Source organism: Triticum aestivum, chromosome 7D (assembly GCF_018294505.1).
Source record: "Triticum aestivum cultivar Chinese Spring chromosome 7D, IWGSC CS RefSeq v2.1, whole genome shotgun sequence".
Classification (NCBI taxonomy): Eukaryota; Viridiplantae; Streptophyta; class Magnoliopsida; order Poales; family Poaceae; genus Triticum; species Triticum aestivum.
In genome coordinates this window covers 216,704,266-216,730,319 of record NC_057814.1, presented here as the reverse complement: position 1 = coordinate 216,730,319, position 26,054 = coordinate 216,704,266, and the positions used below count along the sequence as shown (strand labels likewise).

The following is a 26,054-nucleotide window of genomic DNA, read 5'->3' as shown; positions in this document are numbered from 1 at the left end:
TGGAGATAGTCCCAAGAGGCTATCTAGCGACATTGGAGATTCAGTCTACCTTGATGGAAAGGATCAGAAAAGCTCAGAAGACAGACAAGGAGATTGAAGAGATAAAGGAGAAGATGAGCAAAGGAAAAGCCAAGGGATTTCGTGAGGATGAGCACGATACCTTGTGGTTTGAGGACCGCGTATATGTACCAAATGATCCGGAGATCAGGAAGTTGATTTTGCAAGAAGCCCATGATTCACCGTACTCGATTCACCCAGGAAATACCAAGATGTATTTGGATTTGAAGAATACTTTCTGGTGGACCGGAATGAAGAAGGATATTGCGGAATACGTAGCAGTTTGTGATGTATGTCAGAGAGTGAAGGCAGAGCATCAGAAGCCAGCAGGACTGCTACAACCATTGCCGATACCCGAATGGAAGTGGGATAAAATAGGCATGGATTTTATCACAGGATTTCCCAGGACTAGTTCAGGCTATGACTCAATATGGGTTGTAGTCGACCGTTTGACGAAAGTGGCTCATTTCATTCCAGTGAAGACCACTTACACCAGTGCTAAGTTGGCAAAGATATACATGACTAGGATCGTATGTTTGCATGGAGTTCCGAGGACCATTGTATCAGACAGAGGAACCCAATTTACCTCAAAGTTTTGGAAGCAGTTACATGAAACATTGGGAACCAGGCTGGAATTTAGTACCGCTTTCCACCCACAGACAGATGGACAGACCGAGAGAGTCAACCAGATTTTGGAGGACATGTTGAGAGCATGTGCACTAGATTATGGATCCAGTTGGGACGACAATTTGCCATATGTGGAGTTTTCTTATAACAACAGTTATCAGACCAGTTTGAAGATGGCCCCTTTCGAAGCCTTGTACGGAAGGAGGTGTAGAACACCGTTGTTATGGGACGAAGTTGGAGACCGTCAGTTGTTTGGACCAGACTTGATTAAGGAGTCTGAACAGAAAGTAAGGTTGATTCGCGATAGGCTCAAGGTAGCCCAGTCCAGACAGAAGAGTTATGCTGATTCTAAACGAAAGGAGACAGGTTACGAAGTCGGAGACCGAGTTTATCTTCGAGTATCACCACTTCGAGGAGTGAAGCGCTTTGGAGTTAAGGGAAAGTTAGCGCCCCGTTTTATCGGACCATACAGAGTTGTGGAACGTATGGGAGAAGTTGCTTACAAGCTGGAATTGCCCGAAGGATTGTCTGGAGTACATGATGTATTTCATGTTTCACAGTTGAAGAAGTGCCACGCAGAGATGGCTGAGATACCGCTGAGAGATACTGTGCCACTGGAAGCGATTCAGCTGGAAAGTGATTTGACCTATGAGGAGAAACCAGTTAAGATTCTCGAGTATGCCAGTCGAGTTACCCGCAGCAAGGTTATCAAGTTTTGCAAAGTTCAGTGGAGTCACCACACGGAGGATGAAGCCACCTGAGAGCGAGAGGAAGATCTACGGAAAGACCACTCCCACTTGTTTTCTAGCCAACCCGAATCTCGAGGGCGAGATTCATCTTAAGGGGGGTAGGTTTGTAACATCCCAAATTTTCAATTTGGTATGTTATACATAGATCATCATTGCATATCATGTTTTATTGCATTTTGACAAATCCTCGATAAATCCTAAGCAACATAAGGACCCTCGGAGAGAGTTGGGGATTTTCTCGAATTTTCAAGTTTGATTTTCATCAAATAATAAGACGAGGATTTTGGTTTTAATTATTTTCTCTCCGGAAAATATTTCATTTTAAAAATAAACGAGAGGAGAAAATATGGCTTCTCCAAAACAATTGAAATACTGGAGGTAAAATGTTAAAATCATTTATTGGAATTTATTTGGGTTTTATTTGAAATTTCTATTGCATTAAAAATATTGCATGTTTTCAAAATATTTATTTTGTGTTAAAAAAATGTTCACCCTATTCTAGATTTTCTAACTAGACGGGAAAAATTTATTTTATATTTTTCTGATTTTTATTTATTGTTCTGTGAATTATTTTCCGCGGAACTTATTTATAAAAAAAGGACGCGCGCCCCCGCTGGGCCGAGCCCAGGCCGCCGGCCCACCCCCGCGCCCCTCTCCTCTCCCCGCACGACGCCGCCTTCGCCGTGTCCATGGCGGACACGGGAAGCCCCGCCGCCGCACCTTGCCCCCTCCCCAAGCTGCTGCCCCCCCTTCCTATTTATACCCCCCTCTCTCTCATCTAGTTCGCCGCCGCCGCCCGCCTTGCCCTCGCCGCCGCCGCCGCCGTTCGTCGCCGGAGCCGCGCCCCTCGCCGCCCCTTGCCCCCTCGCCCTCGCCCGCACTCCCCGCCGCACCCGCCGCCCCGCCGGAGCCTCGCCGGAGCCGCCCCGACGAGGTACTGCCTCGCTGCCGTTCGTCGTTGCCGGTTTTTGTCAAAAAAAACCCTTCGTTTAAAAAAAAACCCTAGATCGGTTTTTTTCGGTTTTATTATTTTGCGAGTGTTCACCGAACCGTTCGTTTCAACGAACGCGTTCGTCGGTTTTTTCTCTGTTAACGAACGTCCGTTCTTTAAGCGTTCGTCCGTTTTTCTTTTTCGTCGGATTTTTCTACGATTATCTCAGATTCAATTTCTGAACGAATCTTCGTTTCTGTTTTACTTCTCGCTCGTTTATCGGAATCAGGCGATTCAAACGCCTAGAGTTTCGTCTCGAATTTCTCTTTCCGTTTAACCTACTCAAACAAGTTTTTGCTACAGTAAAATTTGACCTAGATCCAGATTAGTAAACGAAGCTACTTTCTTTCGCCGTTTGATTTTCGTTGCTTCTTTCGAGTTGATTCTTTTTGCAAACCGGAGTTCCTAAGTTGAACTTTCTGGTTGGATCTTTCATTCGAGTTTTACCTGTGCATTAGATGAGTACTGATTGTATGCTTGTTTGTTTGCGATAGAGTACCCGGAGTGTGCCGCTTGTTACTTCGAATCGCTAGGTTTTGCGGATCATCAGCAAGGCAAGTAACACTTTGATCATACTTTTCATACCCAGTTTTATTGAATTAGATCTTTTCCTCTAACACTTGCATGATTAGGATCTAATTAAATTGTGGGTATTGGGAAGTAGTTGAGGTAGAACCTATTACCCGTTTTATTATCAAACCCTTGGGAGTTACTTCTGCGTTGCTATTACTATTGCCATGCTATGCTCGTAGACGTGGATTGGGTTTGAGTGAAATTCATGACAGATGTGAGATTGATATTAATGGTTTACTTAAGGTGGCAACTAAAACTCACATCTGGGTGGATTGAGGTACCTGGGTATTCCAGGATTTGCTTGTTTTTCTTTTGGACCGCCACCCAGGTTCAAAGGGATCATGAGATTATTCCTGCTAGAAACTTCCGTGTGCAGCCGCAAGCTATTATGGGCTCTAGCATAGTTGATTAAGTTGTGTGAACTCTTACAGTGGTAGACTAGCAGATGTAGGGGAAAGTAGGTGTAACTGTCTACCCATACGTAAGGTGCAAACACTTCCGAAAGACTGTGTCTTGGTCATCCGTTACTCAAACATCATGTAATGCGAGTAATCCAACGGAGGAGATCAAGTCTTGTGGGGAAAAGTGCACAAACCTCTGCAGAGTGTACAAACTAATCATGGTTAGCCGAGTCCCCGGTTATGGACATCTTGAGTATCTAGTACTTGGATTATCATGTGAATCTCATCACTATGTTACTTCTAATTAATTTTGTTGGGTTATTGATGACTTTTAATTGGGATTGAGATGCTGTCAACCATCTCAATGTTTCACAACCACCATGATAGTTAAATAAAATTTATTCCTTTGATGTAGGATAAAATTGGCTTTTCGCAAAATTGTAACCATAGAGCTTTCCACCAGCCATATATGCATGTAGTATAGCATTGCTATTGTTCATTACTCTCTATGTGTTACATTGCCAGCATATTCTATGTGCTGACCCGTTTCCGGGCTGCAACGTTTCATGTTGCAGACTTTTCAAACGACGAGTAAGGTGCCTTAGGTCATGGTCTTATACTCAGTGATGCCGCTGGAGTTGATGGACTCACTTATCTTCCAAGTCTTCCGCTGTTATCGTATTAGATGGCCTTAAGCCATGTTTATCATACTTAATCTCTTCGGAGATATTCGATGTAATAAGTGTGTGATTGCTACTCTGTTATAAATCCTCCATTTGTACTGTGCGTGTCAGCATTACTGATCCAGGGATGACACTGGTGCACAGCAGCACAGACCATTTGAGGTCTGGTCGCTCATAATCCATACATGCATTTAACATATAATATGAAGAATTTGAAATGCATGATGAAATATGGTGACTGATGTAATTCAGCATGCGTGCATTAACATATAAGAGGAATAAGCGTGCCATCTACGATGTCGACCGCGCTCAAGTCGTTGCTCGCTAGGAAGCGGAAGCCGCGGAGGCGCAGCTGCAGGCGATCGCAGAGGAGAACATAGCCAGTTGCGCCTCCTACGCATCGTCGATGAACCATCAGTCGGCCCAGTGGGACGACGACGGCCAAGGCGCTACCATTTCCCTCGTGGACCTCACGTCCATGGGCGACGGACAAGGCGTGGACTACTCCGAGGATGAGTAGGCCACGAGAGGCGACGGGGTCTGGTGTCCCATTTGGGTCGGTCCGTCTTCCGTGTTCTACTCTTCCTAGCCGGAGACCGCACCTTAACTTCATCGGTCTTATCGCCGGTGCTCATGGAGACAGCGGAAGGAGGACGACACGTGCTTGGACGCTAGGTGCCGTCGCCGCAGGATAGGTTTAGGGGCGGGTCTTTTTTTGTTCTAAATATTCAAAATGTAGTTAAATCCGCCGTGTTTGTATGAAATCCGTCATGTTTGTACGAAATCTGGCATTTTGCATGAATTCCATCAGGTTTGTTAAAAAATAGTTTGAAATGTATGCGGCTAGCGTTGGATGTCGACCTCCTGCATCCATGTCCGTGGACTGATCCCCCCTTTCCGCGGACGAATGCAGATGGATGCGGGAGGTTTTTTGCGGGTTGCTGTTGGAGATGTCGTAAGGAAGCTTCAGCTGTAGAGAATGTTGCTACATACTCAAATGTACTACCGCTGAATGAATAAGGGCAACTCCAACGCATGACCCCAAACGGACGTCCGTTTTGTCCAAATTTCGTCCGTTTGGGGGTGGTGATGGGGCGGCATCCGTTCGGATTTCTGGATGCGCCGGCCGTGCGCCCCGTGCGCCCAGCGCACGGCCGGATCTCGTCAGATACGCTCCAAACCCGGCCGTCGGATGCGCTAAAATCAGGCGCCCAGGGTTGGACAGCTCGGGGTGTTGAGAAAACAAGGGCTGCGACAAGGGTAGTGGGCGAGCGCGCGGCCGTGCTGGACAGCTATGTAGCCGAGAAAAATGGCGGCGACAGCAAGGGACGAGAGGGGTAGTGGGCGGGGGTGCGGCTGGAGTAAGGGGAGGAAAATGGAAAAAGGGGCGCATGTGTCCCTAACGGGCAGGCCAGGGGAGGACATGGGCATGCCGCGCACGTGCGCGCGTCCATTTGGCCGCAAACACGGCCCAGAATTGGGCCAGGAATTGGTTAAAAGCGGACCGAAAACGAACATTGGTTCGTTTGATCCTTGCGTTGGGCCATCTGTTCTGTTAGTTTACACTAACACGGATGCAGCCGGACCATTTAAGGTCATGTGCCGGAGTTGCCCTGAAATCCATATAGCGGAGTTTAAAAAGAGAAAAACACGGGAGGCCACGGCCGAAGCAACCAGGAAAAGGGCTCACCGGTTCACAAGATAGAAATGTCGTACTGATATTTTTTTCTTTACATTTAGTGAGTCGCCCCGATAAAAAAGAAAAATAATCACTGCCAATGTTTCATATAACTCAATCAGACGCCCGTAATACTTCCCTGCAGCGAGACCTTCTAGTCCCACTCTTCTCCAACAGAGCTCCCTCACTGAGCGAGCATTCGGCATTCCTAGTATGCTCCACTCATTCTACGCCAAGCACCCAATCACGGGATCAGAATCACACTCTAGATCATACCTTTCACGAAAGAAAAGGACAGGCAGCCGCTGCTAAACCAAGATCTCCATCTCTTGACTCCGTCAATCAACATCAATTGCTCGTGATGAAGGCCCCTGGCTGGGTAGTCGAGGACATCGATGGATGGATGCGTGCGTTTTTCTGGGCTGGGAAAGATCAAGTGAACGGAGGTCAATGCTTAGTGGCATGGAGCGCGATCTGCAAGCCGACTTGTTTCGGAGGCCTGGGAGTGAAAAATTTGAGTCTGCAAGCACTAGCACTTAGGGTGCGATGGGAGTGGATGCGGCGCACAGATCCGCAAAGGCCATGGCACGGGCTAGGGCTTATGGTGGATGATGACGCCAGACAAGTATTCGACAGCCTGGTGCAAATCACAGTGGGCAAAGGAGACAAGGTTCTTTTTTGGAGGGATAGGTGGATCCATGGATTTTCCGTCAGGGACATAGCGCCCATGCTGGTGGCTGGAGTGGAAAAAAGGGTCAAAAACTCCCGCACGGTGGCCCAGGCCTTGATCGGTGAAAGGTGGGCACTCGATGTTCAACCGCAGACATCTTTCGGAGCACTGCTACAAACAGTTCACTTGAGGCATGCTATCGCGACAGTGCCTAGAGATGCGCAAATGGAGGACACATTCTCTTGGCTGCATGATCCATCGGGTATATACACGGCGAGATCCACTTACATGAGGCTCAACCAAGGAGCGATCGGATCGCCTACAGCTGCGGCGATATGGCGTAGTTGGGCGCCGTTGAAGTGCAAGATCTTTGCCTGGCTCGCGGTGCAGCACGGATTATGGACATCCGACAGACGGGCACGACATGGACAACCCCTCGCCTTGCTACACTTGTCTGCAGGACGAGGATACGGTCGAGCATATCGTGGTGCAATGTGTTTACGCAAGACAGGTGTAGCACACGTGTTTTGACTCCCTGCAAATCAACATCCCCCCCTAACAGAACGGACACATTTGCCGAATGGTGGCTAAGGGCACGAGCTGGCTTTCAAGGGAAACACAAGTGAGGCTTTGATTCAGTCGTCATTGCCGCAGCTTAATTGTTATAGAAGCAGAGGAACGCTAAGGTGTTCAACCGACCGGAACAAGTCAAGGACTGCAATGAGTTAGCTAGAGCCATCCTTGACGAAATTCATGACTGGCACAGTGCAGGTGTAGGTGTGGGTGGATTAGATCATTTTGTGAGAGATCACGATTGATCTTCTTGTAGGTGTGTGTGGGTGCTCGGGTGATCGATGTTCGCATTGATCGCACGAATCTTGTAATTTTTTCTCCCTTCTATAAAAATATGGTACGTCATTGGCGTACTCTCGAAAAAAAAGACTTCCCCGCAAAAAAAAAGCGCCCGTAAGACCGTAATCTTTCTCCTTAGATGAAGACTGCAAGAGTTAAAGTTAAGAATAGTGGTTAATCAACTGAGCCCTTGCTTAAGGTATGATGGGTCCGACGTGTCAGCGCGCACTTTATTAGACCGCACGGTGTGCCGCATTATCTGTCACGCTAAAGCACCGTACCATCCAACATGGATGCCTGGGAGAACATGACAGATAAACAATTCCGCTGGACAATGACATGTGGGCCGAGCGCCATAATATTTTTCCAATTAATTCGGCCCACTTTCCAGAGGAGACCCCCTCGAAACCTCAGAATTGCCCAATCGGGCTTGGTACACGATGCTTCCATTTCCGAAGATTTAAAAAAGCGAACCAGATAAAGAAAGTGGGCAGAAAAATGGGGGAGAAAAAGACGAAAAGATGGGGGCCGAACCAGAACCAAAACCTAGACGAACCACACAGAGATAGATAGGCAGAGAGGGGAAGGGAATAGGCGGGCGGGACGAGGCCAAAACAGACCAACCAAACCCTAGCGCACCTCACCGTCCATGGAGGCGGCGCTATGAGCCCTCGCCGTGGTCACCGCGTCGACGTGGCAGCGATTGGGCGGAGGGGAGGCGGATGGCGGCCAGATCGGACGATCCCGATGTCTCGCCGGAGTCGTCGTCGCCGGCGGCGGCGGTCGGCGGCGAGATCTGGGGGACTCTCGAGGAGCTGCTGCTGGCGTGCGCCGTAAGTCGCCACGGCACCTCGAGCTGGGAGTCGGTGGCGTCGGAGGTGCAGTCGCGCAGCCCCTCCGCCGCCGCGCGCCTCACGCCCACCAGCTGCCGCCTCCGTTTCCGCCTCCTTCACCGTCGTTTCGCCGCCGGCGCCGACGTGGACGGAGGCGGGGAACCTGACCCAAACGCGGCCGTGTCCGACGCGTGGGTGGATGAGCTCAGGAAGTTGCGGGTCGCCGAGCTCCGCCGCGAGGTCGAGCGATACGATCTCTCGATCGGGTAAAAAATAACAGCCAGAAAATAAAAAAGAAACATCAAACTCCTTTAGTTTCATCCTGTTCGTCCAGTGCGGCCTCTCGTGGGCCGTCCGATGCTGATCTGTCGGTCGCTGTTTATTTTTCTTTGAAAAAAAATGCTCATTATTTATTTCCGTTTGCACGGCCAGGTCATTGCAATCAAAGGTGAAACGGCTGAAGGAGGAACGGGAGAGGAGCCTCTCCGGCGAGACCACGCCGGCGTTGAAGGATGAACGGGAGACAGGGAACGAGTCGCCGGAGGAGGCCGGCGGTGAGAACGGCCTCTCCGGCGAGGCGTCCGCCCGGTCATGCAAGGAGTCCAACTCCTCAGATCTGAAGCCACCGCCGGGGCACGACTCTGGCGGTGCCGCCGCCGACGGCGATGCGGAGGTGAAGGATGAGCCGGCCGCCGGCGAGATGGCCGCGAAGGATGAGGCCTCCGGCGAGTCGGCGGCCGGGTCGAAGGAAGCCGACGCGGTGAAGGAGAGCAGCGACGTGCAGAGCTCGGCCAGCCCGTCCCGTAAACGGCGTCGCCGGCTGCGGAAGGTAGGCGGTGGCGACGTGGCTTCCACGTCGGCGCCCGTGCCCCTCCCCGCCGCGGTGGCCGAGCCGCTCCTCGCCTTCCTCCAGTCGGTCCGGACCAGCAAGTCCGGCGCCGTGTTCGAGCGGCGGCTCGAGAGCCAGGTAAAGAATTTCTCTCGTTTTCTTTTCTTTTCCCGGAAGAAATCTCTTATTTACCATTTCCCACCTTCCTTACCCTCGGTAAAAAAAAGGCACAAATGCTCAATTCATCATCTTGTTCAGCTAAATAATTATCTCCATTAATTAAGCAAATTAATAATAAATAATTCAATCTTTGTGCCACATCGAGATCCGTTGGCCGGCAGTACGTAATCACGGAACGATTATTTTGATTATTAGGCAACAAAAAATACAACCGCGACCATACACGTTTGCGTTGCTTCCAAACTGGAACAACCCCTCTACACATCTTCGTCGAGGGAGATGAGCACTTGGAATCTGGCTGTTCGCACGGTCTCGTTCGTTACGTACTGGCACGAACGCGGTCGATCTGGACCGTCCAACACGGGGTGAGCTGGAGATAGGCCGGGCAGGCGGTGCGCGTGGCCTTGTGGTGGGGCCCCCGTCCCAAATACCGATGTCTTCGTTGGAGATGCTGGTGGGCCATCCGTGTCGGCCACTTGGTACTAGTTGCCGCCTGCCCCCGCCAGAGAATACAATCCAATCTAACCTTCTCCTCCAAATTGGCTGCTATTTTCTCCACAAGGAAAATGGGGAACTAATCGTGGTCTCACATGCGCGCTGTGTCGGGTTTCCTATTTGAAACTAATTTTCTTCCTAACTTTTTCTTTCCTATCGTAAAATAATCGTTGGTGCCTCTCTCTCTTTCTCTGCTCACCGACCCACCGAAATTATTATGTGCAGGAGAGCGGCAAGTACAAGGGCACCATCAGGCGCCACGTGGACCTGGAGATGATCAGATCCAGGCTGGAATCCGGTGGGGCCGCTGGCGGGCCGGACAGTGCGTGCTACGCGTCAGCCTCCGAGTTCTACCGGGACCTGCTGCTGCTATGCGCCAACGCTCTCGTCTTCTTCCCGCGTGGCTCGCCAGAGCACGCCGCCGCGACCAGGACTCGCGCGCTCGTCTCCAAGCGCATCTCCGCGACTCTCCAGAGGGACGGCCTAGGGACGGCGGGGAAAGCTGCTGCCCTGGTCGGTGGTGGCTCCTCGGCGGACGGCGCCAAGAAGGCCAAGGCGGATGCCGAGGTCGCCGGTTCGCTCCTCGAGAAGGCCGCGCCGATCATTGTTTGCCGGAAGCGGAGCTCCATTGCGAAGGCTGCTGCTGCTAACAAGGAGAAAGTGGAGAAGGAGGACACGGATGAAGATGAGGAGTTCGACGAGGGAAAGAAGAAGGGAAGCGCCAAGGACAAAGCCAGGGGTATGAGGACCAACAAGGGTCGGGCTCCTGTCAGGAACGCAGCTCCAAATCAGAAAACGGGGAAGGCTTCGGAGAGTGCTGCAGCTGACGAAAGGACGAAGAAATCTGACAAGATGGGTGGCAGCGGCAGCGGTGGCAAGGCGGCGGCAGCAGCAGGTGGCGTCATCAAGAAGCGGAATGCGGTGGACTTCCTGAAGCGGATGAAGCAGAACTCAGTGCCGTCAACGGAGAGAGTGTCGTTGCTAGAGACACTGAAACTCTCTGCGACAGAACAGAAGAAGGCTGCCAAGGCTGATGGCCGGAAAGAGCCGGGCAGCTCCTCCGGCTCCAAGAAGGCTGCCGAGACAGCGTCAGGAGGGAGGAGAAGCGTTGGCCGGCCGCCGAAACGGGCCGCTGCGCCTCCGACGCCTCCACCATCCAAGAGGGCGAAGGACGACCGGCCGACGAGGAAGCGCGGGAAAAAGTGAGCGAGTGGGAGACATCAGGAAGCGACGGAGTCTCAGCTGTGTGTACATGTTGTAGGGTAGGAGCTCCTGGGTCTTTTGATTCCAGTGTTGTAGGAAATGGCGCGATGGATGGGTTCTAGGAGTTTTTCTTTTGGACGGGGGATGTACGAAACTGACTTGCGCGCGTCTCTCCGCTCGTGGGACTCGGGGAAACAGTGTTCCCCTTCGAACTGTTGTCCTGTATGTTTTGGACTAGAATTTGGAAGATTTATATAGAGAAAATGCACTGGCGGTACTTGAACTTGAGAAGAAAGCACACTTTGGTCACTGTAATTCAAAATACGACCAATACGGTCACTCAATACGCTTGCACGTGATTGTACGGTCATTGTTCATCGGTCGCCGCTCCATTTGACCGCTTGTTGACCAATCCGAGGCGATAGCTGGCGTTTGCGGGGGTTCTCCTGGGCTTTTTACAAGGAAACCCTTGGCTGGCTCTGTAATTCCTCCAGCTCCTTGTCCATTCGGCTTCGATCATAACGAGACGGGAGGAGGTGAAAGGGGAGGAGGGAAGGGCGATCGTCGGCGGCACCGCACAAGGGCGAGAGGCGCCGCGCAGGCGCGGCGCATCTCATCGCTGGAGCTGTTTCGTCGCGATGTCGCCTGTTCGTCGCCCCGATGGCGCTCCGCCGCCCAACTACAGTAAGCCCTCACATCGCCCCGCCATGGTTCTTGCGCTGTAAGCTACAGGGTCGAAATTTAGAGATGGGCATTGTGGACGGTGTGTTTGTTAGTCAGATATGCCCATCTGTATTTTGGAGATTTGCCTAGGGTTTTCGACCATGATTTGGGGGTTTCTGCCTATAGGGTTTTGGGTTTGGAGAAGGTGTCTGTTTGTAGGTTATTTGGTGCTGTAAGGTGCTATATTTTGGTGCATGTTGAAGATGTTGGTTGTATAGGTGAATTACATACCGAAAGTTGGTATCTTGCATCTATTTCTTGCAGTTTATGTGGAACAGAAATTCTGAAACTCTGTTTTGCTCTGTTTTCATGTATGCAGACAAGCGCAGCAGGAAGTTTTCAGTGTAGTTTAACCATGGTGGTTATTTCCTTGGGCAAGGTACCAATCGTTCATATGTCAATGGTCATCAACTGTGGTACGATGAAGTAGATGCAGATACTTGGTCTCCAATCATGGTTGAAAACCTAGTTGAAGAGATAGGATATGAGATGGCAGGCAGGCTGAAGGTATATTACTGCATTCCCATTCTGTCAATCAATAGGAATGGGTTGAGAGAAATCAGAGGAGATAGTGACACAGATCAGATGCTCACATTTGTATCAATTGGGCATTACTCATTTAGTTTGTATCTTGACCATGAGGACAGTTTGAATGCTAACCTGACAGAAGATGATGTGGTCAATTTCCCAATAAGGCAGCTACCTCAAGTGTTTAGTCCTTCCAAGAGTAAACCAAATGAGCCAGAAATTGCAGATATTGATGTTGATACTGAAGATGCAAATGTGACACACCCAATTCCTATACAGGTAGTGTATCCTCCAGAGCATGCAGCAGATGATGGTGTAAGCAAGTATGTGTTTGCAAAAAGGAAAGCATCTGATGGCAGTGAAGATGTTAGTGTGGAGGAGCCAGCTGTGATTCAGACAACAAGAAATGGTGATGAAGATGCTGTTGAAGGTCAAGGTGAAGGTGTTAGTGTGGAGGAGCCAGCTGTGACTCAGACAACAAGAAATGGTGATGATGATGATGTTGAAGGTCTAGGTGAAGGTGTTAGAGCAAGATACTTAAAAAGGAAAAACAAACAATGCAACTCATCTGGAGCAGCTAGTTATGAAATGGAAACAAATGAGAGTGATTCAGATGACTCTGACTTTGATCCTGGGGCCATAGTGGACAGTGATTATGATATTAGTGATGGTGATGATGATCTGTATGCTGATAATGTGGATATGGATGAGCCTGAAGACAGAAAGTTGAAAGAGAAGCAGAAGGAACAAAAAAAGAAAGTGTCTATTCAAGGAAATGAGAAAGAAGCACATGAGCCAGTAGCACATGATCGTGAAGATGAGTTGTATGAGTCAGAAGGAGATGACTTGTGGGCCCCTGACTCAGATGATGAAGAAATTTACATGAAGTTCAAGGCATTTAGAAATGAGGACCTACACTGCCCCAAATTTCATGTTGGGCAAGTCTTCCAGATTGTTGAGTTACTAAGGAAAGCAATCAAGGAATACAGTTGCAAGAACAGAGTTGATGTGAAGCTCCCTGTAAATGACAAGAAAGGGTGAAGGCAACTTGTGATGAGGATTGTACTTGGTACCTTTGGGCCTCTTATGATAGTAGGACAAAGTGTTTCATGGTCAAGAAATATGTACATGAACACACATGTACCAAGAAGTGGAAGATCAAGGCTTTCACTGCTCCTTTCTTAGCACACAAGTACCTTGAGAGCTTTAGAGCTGACCAAGATATGAATCTGAGGAACTTTTCAAGAGTAGTTCAGAAGGAATGGCATATGACACCATCTAGGATCAAATTGCAAAGAGCTAGAAGGATAGCAATGAAGATTATATATGGTGATGAAGAGGCCCAGTACAATATGTTGTGGGACTATGGAAATGAACTTAGGAGAAGTAACCCAGGCAGCTCCTTTTTTGTCCAACTTGATGATAAAGCAAGGTTCTGCAAAGCATATATGTGCCTGGATGCTTGCAAAAGAGGTTTTCTTCCGGGGTGTAGGCCAATGATATTCCTTGATGGATGTCATATTAAGACTAGGTATAGAGGACAGCTTCTAACTGCTGTGGGAATTGACTCAAATGATTGTATTTTCCCTATTGCTGTTGCTGTGGTTGAAGTGGAGGACAAGCCCAACTGGTGTTGGTTCCTTGAGAGGCTTAAGAATGATCTAGGCATCATCAACACCAACCCATGGACTATTATGTCTGATAAACAAAAGGTAAATGATGTTGATGTTCATAACTTGTTGTAGATGACCTTATTTCATTTAGTTCAGTACCATATGAAGTAGTTGTTACTTATTTTGCAGGGCCTAATAAATGATGTAGATGAGTTGTTTCCACAGTCAGAACATAGGTTCTGTGTGAGGCACATGTGGCAAAACTTCCAACAGCAATTCAAAGGTGATGTACTAAAGAATCAACTTTGGAAGATAGCACGAAGCAACACTACTGTGAAGTATGAGCAGTACATGATTGAGATGAAGGAAATTAACTTGGATGCCTACAAATGGTTGCATGAGCTTGAACCTAACACTTGGGTTAGGGCATTTCAAAGTGATCTACCCAAGTGCGATATCTTGCTCAACAACAATTGTGATGTATTTAACAAGTAAGAACCAACTGCTCTCATGTTCTCATATGCTATCTGGTACTCTATTCAAATATTTAGAGATGTGTCATTTACATGGACAGGTACATATTAGATGCTAGGGAGCTACCAATATTATCAATGCTTGAAAGAATTAAACAACAATTGATGCAGAGGCACTACAACAAGCAGATAGAAGGAGATAAGATGAAAGGAGACATATGCCCTAAGATCAAGAAAAAGGTTGATAAGCTAACTGAATGGGCAAACACCTGCTATGTTGATGGGGCTGGTGATGGAGTCTTTCAGGTTGGTGATAGAGGGACTGACTACATTGTTGACTGGCACAGTAGTGAGTGTAGCTGCAAGAGGTGGCAGAAGGGTGGCACACCATGTGTACATGCTATAGCATGTGCTAGACATGAGAGAGTTGATCCCCTCCTACTGGTGAACCAATGCTATTCTGTTGGGATGTTCAAGAAAGCATACAAGAACATCATCTATCCCAGCAGAGATAAGACAGAATGGGAGAGGATGAATGGACCCCCAATCAAGCCACCATTGTACACCAAGCAGGTAGGCAGGCCATGCAAGAGCAGAAGAAAGGCCCCACATGAAGTTTCTTGCAGCAATGGTGGCAAAAAAAAGTCAAGGCATGGTGTGATCATGCATTGCAACTATTGTGGAGAGCCAGACCACAACATCAAAGGCTGTAAGTACCTCAAGGATGGTCTGCCCCCTCCAAATGTGCAAGCTCCACCACAACCACATGCAGAAGGTGCTCCAAATGTGGAAGTTGATCCAAATGTGGAAGCTAGTAATGTGGAAGGTGCTCCAAATGTGGAAGTTGATCCAAATGTGGAAGCTAGTAATGCAGAAGGTGCTCCAAATGTAGGAGATGATGAGCAAGTCATTACTCAGGTATGTCTTTCATCATTTCTACTGTAGGTTTTCTAGCACTGTTGCCTAATCATACACATTGCAAAGATATGATTCAAAATTACTTACACTTCAACAGGAGCACAACTGTCCAGAAAATCATATCACAGAAGATCTTATGATTGATCATATGGTTCAAAATGTAAGTTAATGTGCTTCTTTCATGTAATTGATGTTAACTTCATAGATAAAACATGTTATTCTGAACTTTCATATGTACTTTTGCCATCCAGAGGCCTCTGCCAAGAGTGGTTGCATCAGGGCCTATACCAGAATCAACTTTCATATGTGCTGCAAGGGCCATGCTCAATCAAACCATGGGAGCTACAACACAATCCAGCAACAATGGGAGCTCAAGCACAATCCAGCAAGGTGACTTGGCCAAAAAATTGCTTCTCCTCAAGAGGCAGAGAGACAAAGAACTGGAAGATAAGAAGGAAGCACTTCTTGCAGCAAGAAGGGAGGAACAACAAAAGAAAGCAGAGGAAGCTGCCAGGAAGAGACATCAGCAAGAGGAGAAGAAAGCATTGGAAGCAGAGAGGAAGAGGAAGTCACAAGCTGAGAAGAGAGAGAAGAGAAAAGAAGAAGCTGCAATAGCAAAGAAGGCTAAGGAAGAAACAAGGCAGATCATTATGGAGACCAAGAAAGCTGTGGCTGCTGAGAATAAAGCAAGGCAGCAAGCTCAGAAGAAGGCTGAAAAGGAGGAAGCTGCAGCCAAGAAGAGAGCAGAGAAAGAAGCTGCAACAGCAAGAAAAAGAGCAGACAGGGTAGCTGCTGCTGAGGCTAGGAAGGAGGAAATGAGGCTAATAGGTATTGCTCTTGGCAAGAGGCCTGCAGGTCCAGAGCCTGATTCAGATGATGATCTTGTGCTTCCGAGTAATACCAGAGGCACTTCAATGTTTGACATCTTCAGATGATGTACTTTTTAAACTCCAAGGCATGAGAAATGTTATAATTGATCCATACCGATGTGTACACATGAGTATGGATCAATTGTTGATCATTTTGTAACTGAATGCTGGATATGTTCTGAATTTTGGTACTTCCCAGATCATTTTGTAAGTGAATGCTGGTTATGTTCTGAATTGTTGGTACTTCCCAGATATGTTATGTTCTGAATTGTTGGCAAACCATAACTTTGATGCTGCTTCCTATCTCCATATGACAACATTACTGGTTATGCATGTTACTGGTTATACATATGTTCATATATGACAATAATAACTTCAACAACTTCAACCATTATCTTCATATGACAGCATCAACAGCTTCAACCATTAACTTCATATGACAGCAAGATGATAACTTGCACCACATTAACTTCATATGACAGCAAGATGTACACAGAATCAACTTGCATTTGCAGTAAAAGATAGACACTTGCCAAATTAACTTCCATTTGCAGTAAAAGATAGGCACTTGCTTACATGGTGGCAAAAGCATCACTTAGAATGCTGGATAACTACATCAACTACAGCTGCAAACTGGAAACTACATCAACTTCAGACTTACAATGCAAAAGCATCACATAACAGACTAGGCATCAACTACCAGTTCATCTCCAAACAAACTACATCAACTACCAGTTCATCTCCTAACAAACTAGGCAGCATGCTACTGGAAACACTGCATCAACTCCATCACTTCTTCAGCATAGAAATGCCTAGCACCACTGCAACTACAATGAGTGCTGCCACCAGTGCCTTCATCATCACCAATATTTGATTGGCTAACCCTATGAGTGCCTCTGCTTGCTGATTGGAGATTTGAGCTGCACCTCCACCTGCATATCTTCTTCCATCTTGAAAGCCTGGAAGATCTACTGCACCTCCACCTGCATATCTTCGATTCCTTGCTCGCATCAGCTCTTCCCTCTTATCCTCTGCAGCTCCTAATGCATCTACGGCTTCATTGCCAACGAGAATGTGATTATCCAGCAAGTAGCCAAAGTACTCCAACTCCGAATGCCAGAAATGGTCCTGAAGATCAAAAGAAAAGAACAGATGCCAGAAATCACCATCACAACATCCACAAAAAATCCACCAAAATTAGCAGAAATGACTTACACTAACAGGACACCTGTAGAAGACCCAACCCTCGTGCTTCTCCATGTTCGACACATAGAACTTCACACGAGCAGGGCAAAGAGGGCATCTTATGAGCGGCACCACCACCAAACGGCCGCCGAACGATGACCTAACCGAGCTTGTCGACATGGCGGAGTGGTGAAGAGGGCAACGGCGATGGCGGCAAGCTGCTGGAAGAGGGCGGCGGCAAGCAGCAGGGAGAGGGGGTGGCGGCGGCAAGCAGCAGGGGGAGGGCGTCGGCCTCGGCGCAAAGCAGCAGGGGGAGGGAGTGGGGAATTAGGGATTCGGCACTGATATTTCAGGGTGGTGGATGAAATTAGATGCGCTGGGCTAATTTACATAACCCCCCGGCAAACTCCAGCTGTCGCCTCGGATTGGTCAAATGGAGCGGCGATGAGTGGCGTACGGTGAACAGTGACCGTACAATCACGTGCAGGCGTATTGAGTGACCGTATTGGTCGTATTTTGAAGTACAGTGACCAAAGTGTGCTTTCTTCTCAAGTTCAAGTACCGCCAGTGCATTTTACTCATTTATATACTAGAAGCACACCGATCAAAAGATTGACAAATTAGTCATCTGTGGAGTTGGGCCGGTTGCATGCCGCTTGTTGGATTGATGCCTCTGTGTTCGTCAGATCAAAGCCCTCACATCGAGTGGTGGAGCTACAAACGAAAAGTTGGGCGGGCCAATGCTCCATCGTGGAGTGGTGCTCCAGCTATACACGTAAGTTTGGATGGTCCAGCATGCTTCTTGCAGGCCAAAGCAGTCTCTTGCAAAAGAACCAGCCTCCTCGCCCAGAATGGTAGGAAAAAAGAGGAGACAACAAGCTGGTGTGACATCCTGCTGCCGCTCTTCCTTGCATGGGAAACTAAACTACTCCCTCCATTGGGCAACTGCTAGATGAAACCACCCTCCTCACCCATCGAGGTGATGAGGACATCAATACCATTGTTACACCCACAGCCCCTGCTGCTATACATACTGGACCAATTACTAGAGCTCGTGTACGCCAATTGAATTACCAGGTACTTTTGTTTCTTGGTAATGATTCAAATGTTCATAAGAATATGATGCTGCCTAAATTGGATACATTTGTTTTGCTTACAAATGAAGGGCCTGGCATGGATAAGAGGGATGAACACTGGAGCAAGACCAAGCCTGGAGATGATGGCACGTGCAAGGGGAACAAGAACGGAGTTACAAGTGATGATTTCAGGACTTTGAAGCCACCATAAGGAGTGCATGAAGCCTTGGTCGAAATATACAAGATGCCACTTCATAAATTTCGTTCAGAGGCTATTATAGGTGCTGCGTCACCTTATTATTGGGCCAGGCCCATGTAATTTTGAAATACTTAAGTATAGGCTGTTTTTAGAGTCCGTATGTGTGGGGAAACAAGAGTTAGGGTTGGATTCGGACCCCTCCCACAAGGGCCATGAAATTCCCCCTATTCCTCCATATATACAGCCCTTAGGGCGTCGTTTAGACTTTGGGTTTTGTTTAGATTAAAGTTCGCCATACCTGCAACTTCGCGTACTTCGTTTGTGTTCAACGACCAGACAAAGGCGTCACAGAACCCCACCTTGGTCAATAAAGCTTTCCTCTTATATTCGCAATATCTAGATTGCAATCTTAGTTTCTTGCTTGTTCTTCGTTTGCCTGCAGGAAACAGACCTTCGTGGTCAGGTTGATCGTGCTCCGGCGTGGTCAATAACCTCTCGGAGTTGGTTTAGCGATTGCTAAGGCGTGACGTCCTCGCATGTTCGTAGTCGGATCGTCAAAGTCGACTTCCTCCAAAACAATAGCCACAATCTCATCGAAAGACAGGACACCGTTGCCTCTATCAAGTGGTATCAGATTTCCAGGTTGCTCGGTGAGATTTTACAGTTTTTCGTAGTTTAGATCGAGTCTGTTCTTCATACCTATAGTCCACGAAAAAAGCCAAAAAAAGAGTCTGGAGACCCCCGGGTAGTTTTAGGCCAAATTTTCGGCGACCAAAAATATTTTTCCCTATCCCATTTTTAGGTTCCACGGAGCGTTTTGAGACACTCGCCATCATAGTGATTTTTTGTCGCAATTTTTCGTCGTCGCTGCCCTGATTTCCAAAAAAAATTGTCAAAAAATTTCGTGCCCATCCTGTTAGTTTAACCTGGGAAGAGTTTTCAGACACTCGCTATTATAGTGATTTTTCGCAAAAAAAGAGGAGCACAAAAAAAGAGCGCAAAAAAAAACAAAGAGCGAAAAATATATTCCAGAGTGTGCTTTTCCCTTGTTTACGTGCAGCGCCGTGATTTTGTTAGTGTTCTAGGCTCGCGTCTCTAGCACGGTCTAGCCTAGGACCAGCGCAGTACCATCGTTGAGCGTTTATTCAACTTTGCATATCTGAATTGATTATTGCTGACCCTTTTTGCTACCATATTATAAGCTTTCCCAGCTCCACATACATCTACGTCGTGCGTTTGACTCTCCCTTGTAATGGCTCTATCCAAGCTTTGAGAGTTTTGACTACAACGGTTGCCGATCACCGCCTGCTGCTGGGTAAGAAATGGTAAGAATTTGAGTTTTGCTTGACGGATTTGTGACACCCACCACCACCACTTGTTAGTAGTCTGTAGGATCATATTCTTGTGTGTTTCTATTGCTGCTAACCATGGCAGGATCAAGCCGACGAGATTGACTGGGAGAACTTAACGAACAAGGAGCTTCATTATAAGTTTCAGCAAATGATGACTGAACAGGTGCAAGATGTGCTGAACAATTTTGAAGAGGCCATGGAGAAGATCACTGGCCTTGAGAAGACGTTCGAAACAAAGCTCGATAACAGATTTAATGAACTGCTTGCGCGTCTTCCACCACCGGCTGCACCTGCCGCACCTCTGCAACAACAACAACAACAACAACTACCTCCACGTCGCGAAACAGCTCTCCGCCGAGCGAGCCGTGTCCTTCTTCAGCCCGGCCAAACTGTTGGTGCTGCTGTTGATACTTCTGTGGCTCCTGCTGCTGATGCGGAGGATGATTATGCGAGAGATTACAAGGATGAGGTTGATCAAAATCAGAACTACGTGCAACCACCAGCACCACAACCACCAGGTCGTCCACATGCAAATAATCACAATGGTAGGGCTCTCCCTCAGTACGAGATCATGACCATCTTCCTAAACTGAAATTGAATATTCCACCATTTGAGGGTAGATATGTTCCTGATATATATCTTACTTGGGAGTTAGAAACTGAACAACGATTTACATGTTTATAATGTCCAGAGGAGAGACGTGTTCCTGCTTCTGTTTGTGCTTTCACTAGCTTTGCATGTGTTTGGTGGTCTGAACATTGTAGATTATATCCTATTCCAGCTACTTGGGCTGCTTTGAAAACTGCTATGCGTACTCGTTGGGTTCCACCATATTATCAACGTGAATTAATTCAAAAATTGCAGCGTCTAAGACAAGGAAAAAATTCTGTAGAAGAATATTATCAGGAATTACAAACTGGCATGATTAGATGTGGTATTGTTGAGGAGAATGAAGCTATGCTTGCGCGTTTTATGGGTGGATTAAATAGAGAGATTCAGACCATTCTAGAGTATAAGGAGTATAATAATATCACTTGTTTATTCCATCTTGCTTGTAAAGCTGAACGTGAAGTGCAGGATCGACAGGCATTGGCGCGAACTAACTTTTCTGCAGGTCGATCTTCATCATGGACACCACGTGCTTCCTCTACTTCCACTGCACCAGCACCTCCATCAGGTGCCACCTCCAGCCGTGATACAAGAAAGAAGGCACAACCACCACTATCTGCCAAGAGCACACCTACCGGGGCTGCACAGAGCTCTTCTTCTTCCATGGCATCAACAGGGCACACAAGTGATATTATTTGTTGTTGTTGTAAGGGAAGAGGACATTTCGCGAGAGAATGCAAATCTCAGCGTGTGATGATTGCTACTGAGGATGGTGGGTATGAGTCCGCCAGTGACTATGATGAGGAGACTTTGGCTCTTATTACACATGAAGAACGTGGTGGAGATGATTCTGATCATGAGACACAATACATGGCTGCTGAAGATGCTGACAGGTATGAATGTTTAGTTGCTCAACGCGTTTTGAGTGTGCAGGTTACACAAGCTGAGCAAAATCAGAGGCATAATTTGTTCCATACAAAGGGAGTTGTGAAGGAACGTTCCGTTCGCGTCATCATAGATGGAGGGAGCTGCAACAACTTGGCTTGCATGGAGATGGTGGAGAAGCTATCTCTCACCACAAGACCACATCCACATCCTTACTACATCCAATGGTTCAACAACAGCGGCAAGGTTAAGTTAACACGTACTGTTCGTGTGCATTTTAGTATCTCTACATATCCTGATTATGTTGATTGTGATGTGGTACCTATGCAAGCATGTTCCTTATTACTTGGTAGACCATGGCAATTTGATAAAAATTCTGTACACCATGGTAGAAACAATCAGTATACTCTTGTTCATAAGGACAAAAATATTACTTTGCTTCCTATGACTCCTGATTCCATTTTGAAAGATGATATTAATAGAGCTAATAAAGCAAAACAGGAGCAAAATAAGAGTGAAAATCAGATTGTGGCAAAAGAATTTGAGCAACAAATGAAGCCTAATAATAAACCATCTAGTGTTGCTTCTGAAATTAAATTGAAAAGTGCATGTTTACTTGCCACCAAATCTGATATTGATGATCTAGATTTTAGCAAATCTGTTTGCTATGCTTTTGTGTGCAAAGAGGCATTATTTTCATTCGAGGACGTGCCTTCCTCTTTGCCTCCTGCTGTCACTAACATTTTGCAGGAGTTCGCTGACGTCTTTCCACAAGACGTGCCACCGGGATTACCACCTATTCGAGGGATTGAGCATCAAATTGACTTAATTCCCGGTGCATCATTACCCAACCGTGCACCATACCGTACCAATCCAGAGGAGACGAAGGAGATTATGCGTCAAGTACAAGAGCTGCTCGACAAAGGTTATATACGCGAATCCCTTAGTCCTTGTGCTGTTCCTATCATTTTAGTGCCGAAAAAGGATGGTACGTCCCGTATGTGCGTTGATTGTAGAGGCATTAATAATATTACTATTCATTATCGTCATCTATTCCCAGGCTAGATGATATGCTTGATGAATTGAGTGGCTCTACAATATTCTCCAAAGTTGATTGCGTAGTGGATACCATCAAATTCGTATGAAATTGGGAGATGAATGGAAAACAGCATTTAAAACTAAGTTTGGATTATATGAGTGGTTAGTCATGCCTTTTGGGTTAACTAATGCACCTAGTACTTTCATGAGATTAATGAACGAGGTTTTACGTGCTTTCATTGGACGATTTGTGGTAGTTTACTTTGATGACATATTGATTTATAGCAAATCTTTGGAGGAACATTTGGAACATTTACGTGCTGTTTTATTGCTCTACGTGATGCACGTTTGTTTGGTAACCTTGGGAAGTGCACCTTTTGCACCGACCGGGTATCTTTTCTTGGCTATGTTGTTACTCCACAGGGGATTGAAGTTGATAAAGCCAAGATTGAAGCTATTGAGAGTTGGCCGCAGCCCAAAACGGTAACACAAGTGAGGAGTTTCCTTGGCCTCGCTGGTTTCTATAGGCGTTTTGTGAGAGGTTTTAGCACCATTGCTGCACCTCTCAACGAGCTTACAAAAAAGGATGTGCCTCTTGTTTGGGGTACCGCACTGGAAGAAGCCTTCACGGTATTGAGAGATAAGTTGACACATGCTCCTTTACTCCAACTTCCTGATTTTAATAAGACTTTTGAGCTTGAACGTGATGCTAGTGGAATTGGAGTAGGAGGTGTGTTATTACAAGATGGCAAACCTGTTGCATACTTTTCTGAAAAATTGAGTGGGCCTAGTCTGAATTATTCTACTTATGATAAAGAATTATATGCTCTTGTTCGGACTTTAGAGACATGGCAACATTATTTATGGCCCAAAGAATTTGTTATACATTCTGATCATGAATCTTTGAAACACATTAAAAGTCAAGCAAAACTGAATCGTCGACATGCTAAATGGGTTGAATTCATTGAGACTTTCCCTTATGTCATTAAACACAAGAAGGGTAAAGAAAATGTTATTGCTGATGCATTGTCTCGTCGCTATACTATGCTTTCACAACTTGACTTCAAAATATTTGGTTTGGAGACCATCAAAGATCAATATGTGCATGATGCTGATTTTAAAGATGTAATGCAGAATTGTAAAGAAGGAAGAACATGGAACAAGTTCGTTATTAATGATGGCTTTGTGTTCCGTGCTAACAAGCTATGCATTCCAGCTAGCTCTGTTCGTCTTTTGTTGTTGCAGGAGGCGCATGGAGGAGGATTAATGGGACACTTTGGCGTGAAGAAGACGGAGGACGTACTTGCTACACATTTCTTTTGGCCAAAGATGAGACGGGATGTTGAGCGTTTTGTTGCTCGCTGCACTACATGTCAAAAAGCTAAGTCACGACTCAATCCTCATGGTTTATATATGCCTTTGCCTGTACCTACTGTTCCTTGGGAGGATATATCTATGGACTTTGTTTTAGGTTTAGCTCGAACAAAGAAGGGGAGGGATAGCATATTTGTTGTCGTGGATAGGTTCTCGAAAATGGCACACTTTATACCATGTCATAAAAGCGATGTTGCTGTTAATGTTGCTGATTTGTTCTTTCATGAAATTATCCACTTGCATGGTGTGCCAAATACTATTGTTTCAGATCGTGATACTAAATTTCTTAGCCACTTTTGGAGATGTTTATGGGCTAAGTTGGGGACTAAACTGCTTTTTAGTACTACTTGTCACCCCCAAACTGATGATCAAACTGAAGTAGTCAATAGAATATTGTCTACTATGCTTAGGGCTGTTTTGAAGAATAATAAGAAAATGTGGGAAGAATGCTTGCCTCATATTGAATTTGCTTATAATCGTTCATTGCATTCTACTACTAAGATGTGCCCTTTTGAAATTGTGTATGGTTTCCTACCTCGTGCACCCATTGATTTGTTGCCTCTTCCATCTTCGGAGAAGGTTAATTTTGATGCTAAACAACGTGCTGAATTGATCTTAAAAATGCATGAGTTAACTAAGGAAAACATTGAGCGTATGAATGCTAAATATAAACTTGCTGGAGATAAGGGTAGAAAACATGTTGTCTTTGCACCTGGAGATCTTGTTTGGTTACATTTGCGTAAGGATAGGTTCCTAATTTGCGCAAATCAAAGCTAATGCCATGTGCTGATGGTCCTTTTAAAGTTTTAGAGAAAATAAATGATAATGCATATAAACTTGAGCTGCCTGCAGATTTTGGGGTTAGTCCCACTTTTAACATTGCAGATTTGAAGCCTTATTTGGGTGAGGAAGATGAGCTTCCGTCGAGGACGACTTCATTTCAAGAAGGGGAGGATGATGAGGACATCAATACCATTGTTACACCCACAGCCCCTGCTGCTATACATACTGGACCAATTACTAGAGCTCGCGCACGCCAATTGAATTACCAGGTACTTTCATTTCTTGGTAATGATTCTAATGTTCATGAGAATATGATGCTGCCTAAATTGGATACGTTTGTTTTGCTTACAAATGAAGGGCCTGGCATGGATAAGAGGGATGAACACTGGAGCAAGACCAAGCCTGGAGATGATGGCATGCGCAAGGGGAACAAGAACCGAGTTACAAGTGATGATTTCAGGACTTTGAAGCCACCATAAGGAGTGCATGAAGCCTTGGTCGAAATATACAAGATGCCACTTCATAAATTTCGTCCAGAGGCTATTATAGGTGCCGCGTCACCTTATTATTGGGCCAGGCCCATGTAATTTCGAAATACTTAAGTATAGGTTGTTTTTAGAGTCCGTATGTGTGGGGAAACAAGAGTTAGGGTTGGATTCGGACCCCTCCCACAAGGGCCACGAAATTCCCCCTATTCCTCCATATATACAGCCCTTAGGGCGTCGTTTAGACTTTGGGTTTTGTTTAGATTAAAGTTCGCCATACCTGCAACTTCGCGTACTTCGTTTGTGTTCAACGACCAGACAAAGGTGTCACAGAACCCCACCTTGATCAATAAAGCTTTCCTCTTATATTCGCAATATCTAGATTGCAATCTTAGTTTCTTGCTTGTTCTTCGTTTTCCTGTAGGAAACAGACCTTCGTGGTCAGGTTGATCGTGCTCCGGCGTGGTCAATAACATCTCGGAGTTGGTTTAGCGATTGCTAAGGCACGATGTCCTCGCACGTTCGTAGTTGGATCGTCAAAGTCGACTTCCTCCAAAACGATAGCCACAATCTCATCAAAACACGGGACACCGTTGCCTCTATCAGGAGGCATGTGGCAGCACCTAGCTTCTGCCTCCATTGTACATGCCCTAAGCCGGGCAGCTTGGTAGCCGGCGCCTGGTGTGTGTTGCCGGACCCTGAACTCCTCCGCTGAGTGCTTTTATTCAGGAATGATGGAATTAATGCTTCAGTGAGGTTGTTGTGTTCCTGTTTTGCATGTAGGTTAGCATTGTGTCTAGGCTTTTAAAAAAATTGCCGCAGCCATGGGCAGGCCATGGCCCATTGAGCCTTGCTGAAGCTCCGCCACTGCTCACCTCGTTCGTTTTTTCATAAAAGAAACACAGAACGCAAGCAGGATGACAATGCAGCGGAGCACCGCCGACATCGTCATGACTGTTTGAGGCTACCGATCTCAAAGCACCGCCGGCTCGCTGCCCTCGCAGGTTTTCAGGACGCCGTCGCTGTACACAATATTCGCCATCTTCATTGTTGCAACTAGTCGTCACAGTCATAGCACGTCCGTCACAACACCACCATGCTATCGGTTGCAGCTCTCGGCGTC

The 26,054-nt window shown here is 46.7% G+C and overlaps 1 protein-coding gene across 1 annotated transcript; it reads left to right on the top strand.

Moving 5' to 3' along the window:
• The first annotated feature begins 7,816 nt into the window (after positions 1-7,816).
• On the top strand, positions 7,817-11,165 carry LOC123164796 (uncharacterized). Its single transcript, XM_044582365.1, has 3 exons — positions 7,817-8,380; positions 8,547-9,081; positions 9,844-11,165. Exons 1-3 carry the CDS (start codon positions 8,004-8,006, stop codon positions 10,822-10,824), a joined length of 1,893 nt encoding a protein of 630 aa, XP_044438300.1. The 5' UTR covers positions 7,817-8,003; the 3' UTR covers positions 10,825-11,165.
• The last annotated feature ends 14,889 nt before the right edge of the window (positions 11,166-26,054 follow it).